Source organism: Erinaceus europaeus, chromosome 3, assembly GCF_950295315.1.
Source record: "Erinaceus europaeus chromosome 3, mEriEur2.1, whole genome shotgun sequence".
Taxonomy (NCBI): domain Eukaryota; kingdom Metazoa; phylum Chordata; class Mammalia; order Eulipotyphla; family Erinaceidae; genus Erinaceus; species Erinaceus europaeus.
This window is the reverse complement of record NC_080164.1, coordinates 4,474,040-4,482,329: the sequence shown is the minus strand read 5'-3', so window position 1 is coordinate 4,482,329 and position 8,290 is coordinate 4,474,040. Positions and strand designations below refer to the sequence as shown.

Genomic DNA, 8,290 nt, shown 5'->3' with positions numbered 1-8,290 from the left:
CCAGTTGCAGCCACAGCCAGAGAAGGACTAGAAAAGCAAGGCTGTCACCCATTCTACGAATCTGTCATCTCTAATCCTTTTGTGTCAGAGGTAAGGAGCCAGCTAGAAGATTTGACTTGTCAACTTGCCGCAGGTATTTTAGCATTAAGGAAAACTCAGTTTTCTCGAAAATATTTTTCTTAGACTTTATTTTACTTGTGTTATTCATTTTTTTCCATGAGGGTGGGGGGATTATTTTGTATACATTACAGCATATTAAGAGACCAATATCTATGTGTATTTTTACATAAAGACTGGTTTTTATTGATTTGTTTTAATAAGTGAAAAGGTATAATTCACCCACCCTCACCAGGATATAGAAAACCCTATCGTTCTTTTTACTAAGTATTGTCATAGGAAAAGGGACATTGTACTTAGTGAAAGTATTTCTTCTGTCTAGTCTGAAGTAACTTATGACAGCTATCAGCACGTCCCAGTAGAAAGCTTCGCAGAGGTCTTGCTGAGAACTGGCAAACTGACAGAGACCAAAACTGAAGGAGAAGTATTTCCAACAACAGAAGGTAAGGAAGGCGATTCTACGTCCTGCAAAGTGTGTAGCTCCTGTTGGCATGACGGTATTAGAATATCTGTAAGGTGAGGGGTTCTTTATAGTAATTATTTTATTTTAATGAGAGAGTGCTGGTCTAGCTTTGCGGGTGGGAGAGAGATGACCAGGGACTCATGGCTGAGCCGGGAACGCAGTTCAATCTTTATTGACAAGCGGGGATGCAGTTCAACAATCTAATCTCTAATCATTAGAAAATACTGTCCTTTAAGATCTCCTGAGATCTTCCTGACGCTCTGCGTCAGGAAGAGGAAGTACGTAGGATGGGGGGATGGGGAGAAGGAAAAAGCGAGCGAACCAGTGGAGATTAAGCCAATGAAAATAGTGATTATGTAAATAGACCACAGCCTTAAGCAATACAAGCGAACCTAACGTGATGATCAAAACAGAAGGTCTTATAAGCAGAATTTAGAAGCAGACCAACAAGAGAGATACAGAGAGAGAGACCAGAGCCCTGCTCACTTCTGGTTTATGGAGGTGCTGGGGACTGCTAGAAGGACCTCAGAGCCTCAGGCGTAAAAAGGCTTCTGCAGAACCATTATGCCCTCTCTCCAGCCCTCCATAATTTTTAATAACTCAACACTGGCATTCATTCACTTCAGACCTTTAGAACCATTTTCTGTATACTAGTATTGAGGAGATAACTGGGCAAAGTGATTCTTACAGTGAGTGTCATAAAGTACAGGATAAGTACCTTTTCTCCTTTTTATTTTTGCTTCCAGGGTTATCACTGGGGCTGGGTGCCTGCACTATGAATCCACTGCTCCTAGAGGCCTTTTTTTTTTTTTTTCCTATTTTTGTAGCCCATGTTGTTATTATTGTTATCGTTGTTATTGATGTTGGATAGGACAGAGAGAACTGCAGGGAGGAGGGGAAGACAGAGAGGGGGAGAGAAAGACAGACACCTGCAGACCTGCTTCATCACCTGTGAAGCAACCCACCTGCAGATGGGGAGCCGGGGTCTCAAACCAGGATCCTTAAGTTGGTCCGTGCACTTTCCTGGGGGATTTTTGGACAAGAACAAAAAGCACACATATTTAAAAGATGCCTTGATATTTGGAATTTTGCTTCTCTTCAGCCTCCCTCCGGTCCTTTGGACATTTCCTCGTCTCTTTCCTTTCACTCCTCCCTGTACTGTCTGTCAGCCTTATTGGGTGTGTCATCAGGCAAAGGCTCCTCGTGTATATTTTAGGCATCAGTGAGGAGTGAGACTACTTTTCTTGACGGTCTTATTCCCAGCTTCTGCACACACATTCTAACTACCTCTAACCCCCAGTTGGTGTTGTCTTCACTGAGTATATCGTGTTGACTCCATTTGGGGAAACTGCACGTAGAGGGAGTAGCACTGCCACTTCCCCCACAATGAATTGTCACACATATAATTATCCAGTCAGTGTTTTTATGCCCCTGGGAAAGGGGGAGCCGCACCACTTCCCTCCCCACTGGGCAGTATGCCCCTAACCCGCTCTCTTCCCAGTTCTGTTGCTTCTCACCTGCTGTGAGACGAGGGCTTCTCTGCTGACTCCTGAGGCCGGGATCTGTCTCACTCACAGTGGAAGCCATGCTCTGAGCGCCGCAGCTACTCCTAGCACTTCGGCTGAGACTCTGAGGGTTTTCTAACTCGCAGGTACAAAGTCAGTGCCTTGTCCTGGGCGAGAAAACCCAGCACATTGGTCACAGTTGCCAGGGCCGGAGTTGAGGGACCTAGGTTCTCAGGAGCCCGCGTGCGAGTCTCGCGAGGGCCAGCAGAGAGAGTTATCAGCAACCTTCTTTTGCTCTTGCGTTTCTTCACATCGACCATTAGGACATTCAGATTCTGTTAGTCCACTAAGGGACACACATGCAATTTCATTAAAATGCTTCAAGTTATTTCTCAAATATTGTGCAGTTGAGTAGAAAAACAGAGTACTGCTAGCAGGTTCTGTTGCGGACACCGTAACAGGTCAGGGTCTCAGTCCATCAGCAGCCCCACTGCGCAGACTGCAGCCGGTGCTTAGCCCGCCCAACAGACTCACTTTTCATTTTGTGTGCAACACAATCAGGAAGGCCAGCTTCTGGGACAGAAAACTTCTGGGATGCATTTCCAAAGCCCAGTGTTGCTTTCTTTGGGATAGCCTCAGGCTGTCTTCCTTCATCTCTGCGGATCATGAGAGCCTGTGTTGGCTAAAAGTCAAGATCGTGTTGTGGCTACAGATGTCTACCCAAAGGCAGTGTTCTGCTGAGGCTCTAAAGGAATTGTAGACTTCCATATCAATGCAGGCTATATCTAACAGACTCTGTTGACGTCGTAGTCTCTTGTATTAAAATAAAACTATGATACTGACAGGTTATTGCTTATATAAAATGTTTTCTTTTTAAAATGTTTTATCTAAGTGAGAGAAATATAGAGAAAGGTAGAGAGAGAGAGAGAGAGAGAGAGAAAGGGAGCGAGAGAGACACCAGAGTCCTGCTCAGCTCTGGCTGATGGCAGTGCTGGGGATTGAACCTGGGACCTCAGAGCCTCAAATGTGAGAGCCTTTTGGATAACCATTAGGCTGTCTCCCCAGCCCATCTTTTTCATGGAAAAGTTGCTAATATTTTAAGTGACATGATCAAAACAGCAGACATTCGCTTTTCTGGTGCATGAATAAGAGTAGGGTTCTTGGAAGGAACAAAAACCACATTATCATTAGTGAGCAGTCGGAGTATTGACCCTCCGTCTGTGCCCCCAAAGCTGCTTTGCTTTGATTTGCCGTCCTTATGTGCTCGTCACTCACACTCCTGCTTGCTGACACTCACGATTCCCAGCTTGGTCGGGCTCGCTCACACCCAAACATCAGCTGTAAAAGCCTTCCTCCCAGAGCTGTTTGCACTGGAACCTTGCTGAGGCACGGACAAGATTCCCTCATGGTCGGGAGGGAGGCAGATAGCACCGTTAGGCCAAGTTGCGGCAAGGTTACTACGTAACATGATCCCATGAGGTTTTTACTTAGATGGTGCTTGCCGGGCTAACCTGAGGGTATTTCTTCCTGGGCACATGCTCTCTGGGTTGGAGAGAACTCGACCGGAGCCAACCTAGGATGCTGCATGGGAGAGGGATCAGGAACTCGTGCTGTAGCCCGCCGGAGAGAGAGACTGGAACATGTGGCTGAGTGAGAACACAATGGCATCTGCTTTTATTGATCTGCATTTTTTTTTCCTCCAGGGTTATTGCTGGGGCTCGGTGCCTGCACCATGAATCCACTGCTCCTGGAGGCCATTTTTCCCCCTTTTGTTGCCCTTGTTGTTGTAGCCTCGTTGTGGTTATTATTATTGCCATTGTTGATGTTGTTCATTGTTGGATAGGACAGAGAGAAATGGAGAGAGGAGGGGAAGACAGAGAGGGGGAGAGAGAGACAGACACTTGCAGACCTGCTTCAGCGCCTGTGAAGCGACTCCCTGCAGGTGGGGAGCCGGGGGCTCGAACCAGAATCCTTATGCTGATCCTTGTGCTTTGTGCCACATATGCTTAACCCGCTGCGCCACTGCCCGACCCCTATTGATCTGCATTTTTATATCTTCCGAGGTGGGAGTGGCAGGTCGGAACAGGAAATACGTAGGAGAGTGGGTGGAGAGAGCAAGCTTCCATCTAACCAGTGGGAATTAAACCAATGCCCTGCAGGCAGGGCGGGTCTCAGACAAAACAGTGATTATGTAAATAGACCACAGCATCAAGCAGTGCAGGGAGCCTGGCGTAATAACCAACAGGTGCTTAAGATCTCACAGGATCTGAAGCTAGTTTAGCTGTTGAGATCACATAGAAGTCGAACACAGCACTTGGTGCCTGGAGGTGTCTCCCGTGGACTGTCAAATACCTAACATACTCCCCCCGTGTTCAGTTCTCCTGCAGCTCGCCAGCGACGCTCTCCCAAATGACATGACCTTGGCCCTTGCCTACCTCCTCGCCTTGCCACAGGTAAAGTTACCGTTAACAAGGATGAAGAACTTGAAAGTGAAGGGGGGAAAAAGAAAGAAAAGAAAATATATTCTAGGAACCGGGTGGTGGCACACCTGGTTGAGTGCACATGGTACAATGTTCAAGGACCTGGGTTCGAGGTTCCACCATTAACCGCCTGCAGGGAGAAAGCCTCACAAGGAGTGAAGCAGTGCTTCAGGTGTCTGTCTCTGTCTCTGTCTGTCTCTGTCTCCCCCTTCCCACTCTATTTCTGGCTGTCTGTCCAATAAATGAAGATAGTAAAAACATTTTTTTAAATGAAGAAGTAAAAATTTACAATAAGAATTGTCACCTGTAAATGGTTATTTCATGATTCACTTCCTTCTGATTGTTCTTGATCTGTGTATAGAAAGTAGATTCTGGTTCAGGTGGTGGTGCGCTTGGTTACACACATATACCATCATGCAGAAGGACCCGGGTTCAAGTCCCCGCTCCCCTCCTGTAGCGGGGGATGCTTCAAGAGCAGTGACGCAGACCTGTAGGTGTCTCTCTTTCTCTCTCCCTTTCTACTTCCCCTCTCCTCTCAATTTCGGTCTGTCCTGTCAAGCCAGCACCTAGCCCTAGCAATAACCCTGGTGGCAATAAAAGTTAAGAGAAAAAAAAAAGCAGGGAAATTCTTCGTGTCAGCTGAGAGGCTGATTTGCCACCCTGCAGCGGCCTGATCTCCTCTGAAGCCTTGGCTTTCACATTCACTTCCAGGCCCCCAGGATCAGCCCCGGATGTCTTCCCAATTCTCACATGGTCACATTCAGTAGCTGCCCACACGGAGCTGATAGGCTAGAAACTCTGAGTCAGAATCCCGCTGTCTAGACCAGAAGAGCTGTCTGTGGGTTTGCCAAACTCACTGGGTTCATCGTGTCACCTTCCCTTGCAGGTGCTTGATGCCAACACATGCTTTGAGAAGCTGTCACACTCCGCACTGTCTCTCCAGCTGGCGGCCTATTACTACAGCCTGCAGATCTACGCCCGGCTGGCCCCAGGCTTCCAGGACAGATGCCACCCCCTCTACAGGGTGAGTGCTCAGGTTTTCGCCTTTCTCATGAGCAGAACCGAAACGTTTCTGAAGCGCTCCCGTCGAAACGCCCACTGTCCTCTGCATCGGGATGGGCCTTTTCTGTGTAAGACACAGATGCTTCTCCAGACACCAGTAAGAGGGAGAGATTTAAAAAAAAATTTTTTTATATTTATTTATTTTCCCTTTTGTTGCCCTCGTTTCTTATTGTTGTTGTAGTTATTGTTGTTGCTATTGATGTCGTCGTCGTGCTTAGTACCATGTGCACATAATCCGCTGTGCCACCGCCTGGCCCCATGTTCTGAGGTTGGACAGCGAAAGAGAACACAGAGAGAGACACCACTGTGCCACTCTGTCATCTGTGAACCTCCCCTGGTATTGTTCTTGGCACCCCCACGCAGTGCCAGGGATTCAGCTCGGGCCGTGACACGGGACGGCACACATTCCGCCTACTAAGCCGTCTCCTGGACCCCACAGTTCTCTGTGTGGCTGAGTAGTAGCCCACCGAGTGCAAGTACCATTTCTCCTTTTACCATTTAGACATTTGTCCATGGGTATTTCAGTTGTTTCCCTGTCTTGTCTGTCATTAAAGTTCAGAGGCTCCAGTTGGCCGGATTAGCTTTGTGGCGGTAGACAGAGACAGAGACTCAAGGACACACGGCTGAGCAGAGAACGCAATTTAATCTTTATTCACGAGCAGGCAAATCACCACACCATGTGCTTCTCCATCTTTCTCCTCAGGTGCCTGGGCTGGGACTCTTGCAAGTCCCTAGGGGTTCTGGGGGCGGGGACAAGGGGGCCGGGAGCAGTGGGCGTGGGAAACTAGCAGGGCTAAACCACAATCTCCCAGAGGTGGGGGGAAGGAGACCAAACCAATATGAAGCATACCAACACTTGTCTGTTTTGGACGGTGTCACAGCGAACACAGCGGCATACGGCCTTTCCTGTTAGCGTCTCTGTACCATTCAGATGAGCGCTTAGAAATGAAAGCGTGGCCTTTTGGGGTAGATGCAGTTACGGCTTCCCCAGAGGACATGCCAGTTTACACTCCCTGCAGCAGGATGTGATAGGCAGCTTCTCCGTACTCCCTCACCAGTCCTGCTGACAGCTGGTTGCAGATAAGGCATTCACACAAGTGTGAGGTGATATCTCCTTGTGGCTTTGATTTGCGCTGCCTTCATTACGCACCACCTCTAACTTGTGCAGTAGGTCGGCTTTTTGGTTGGCTTGTTTGTTTTATGACTTTGGAAAGATGTCAGGTCAGACCTGCCCTTTATTATTATTATTATTTTTGATTGAGTGTTTTTTGTTGTTGTTAGCTTTGTGAATTCTTTATGTAGTGTGGGTATTAACCCCTTCTCAGATGTTCGAGGTATAAACATCTTCTCAATGAACCAGCCTCTGTGCAGGATTCAGTTTTGTGATTTTTGAGTTCTGTCTCTTGGAGTTGGAGGAATGGCAGATCCACAGTAGCTGGGTGTTTTCTGTACGTGTGGATTTCCCACTGACTGACCAGTGGCTCCTTATTTCTATCTCTTCGGTGTCACTCCGCGCTTAGAACGGCAGTGCTGAGCTCAGAACTGACTGTGACAAGCTCCTGATAAGCCGTCATTGAAGCTGAAGTCAGAGTGCTTTCCTTCCATGTGCTGCTTGGGGTGATGGTGCTCAGTGCAGCCCAGCTCTCAGCCTGGTTCCCTTCAGCCTCTTTCTGTTGGTGCCGTGTCCACATTTTCTCTTCTTACTCCCTGTAGTTCTGTGCTGTGGGATGATAATTTAGATGGGTTACTAGGTTTGAATAAAAGTACTAATATCATCTGTGGGGATTACACCTCTCTTCATGTTTCCTTTTTCTGGTGAATAGAATGAACTTGACTTTGTTTCATATCGTGCAACTTTAAAAAGTTGCCCCCTGGCACAGTAGCACTTAATCTGTTTCTGTTCAGACAGAACAGTTTGGGAGGGTGGCTGGGTTAATGCTTTATAGTTGTTGACACACAAGTTAAAATTTCTCAACACACACACACACTCACACACACACACACACTCAAACACACACACACTCACACACATTCACACACGCACACACACACACATTCACTCACATACACTCACACACAAACACACACACGTTCACACACACACACACTCACTCACACCTACTCACACACACTCACAAACACACACTATTCACTCACACACACACACACACACACTCACTCATACACACGCACTCACACACAGTCACACTCACAACACACACACCTACACACACACACACACCTACACACACACACACACGCACACACTCACACACACACTCATCTCACCATGATAGGTGCAGAAGGAGAAGGATGAATATGGGATGATCTCACTTGTGGGCCGAACGTGAAAAGCAAGAGCAGAAAGGGGCAAGGCACAAGGCAGAACTTACTGGGTTTGGGGTATTGCACCAAAGCAAAGGACCGTGGGGAGGGAGAAGGTTGAGGCGTGGGGCTTTGGGATCATCGTGCGTGACGGTGCGAAAGGACCTCTTCTCCTTAGCGAGGATACTGTACAGAGCCAGCCGGCACAGGCCTCTGGGATCTGACAGCTTCCCCAGTGATCTTTGGAGCATCACACCTTTATTAACTAATTAGTTAATTAATTAATTAATCATTTTATTTACTTATTTATTTTTAGTCCCATGCAGTGACAATTTGCA

The 8,290-nt window shown here is 47.5% G+C and overlaps 1 protein-coding gene across 1 annotated transcript in view; it reads left to right on the top strand.

The window, feature by feature from the left end:
- The window catches only part of NBAS (NBAS subunit of NRZ tethering complex), a 269,976-nt gene that overhangs the window by 166,025 nt on the left and 95,661 nt on the right, over positions 1-8,290 (top strand). Inside the window, exons 34-37 of the mRNA XM_060188412.1 lie at positions 5-90; positions 440-560; positions 4,462-4,538; positions 5,452-5,589. Coding sequence (XP_060044395.1) covers positions 5-90; positions 440-560; positions 4,462-4,538; positions 5,452-5,589 — 422 coding nt within the window. The remainder of the gene's footprint in view (positions 1-4; positions 91-439; positions 561-4,461; positions 4,539-5,451; positions 5,590-8,290) is intronic.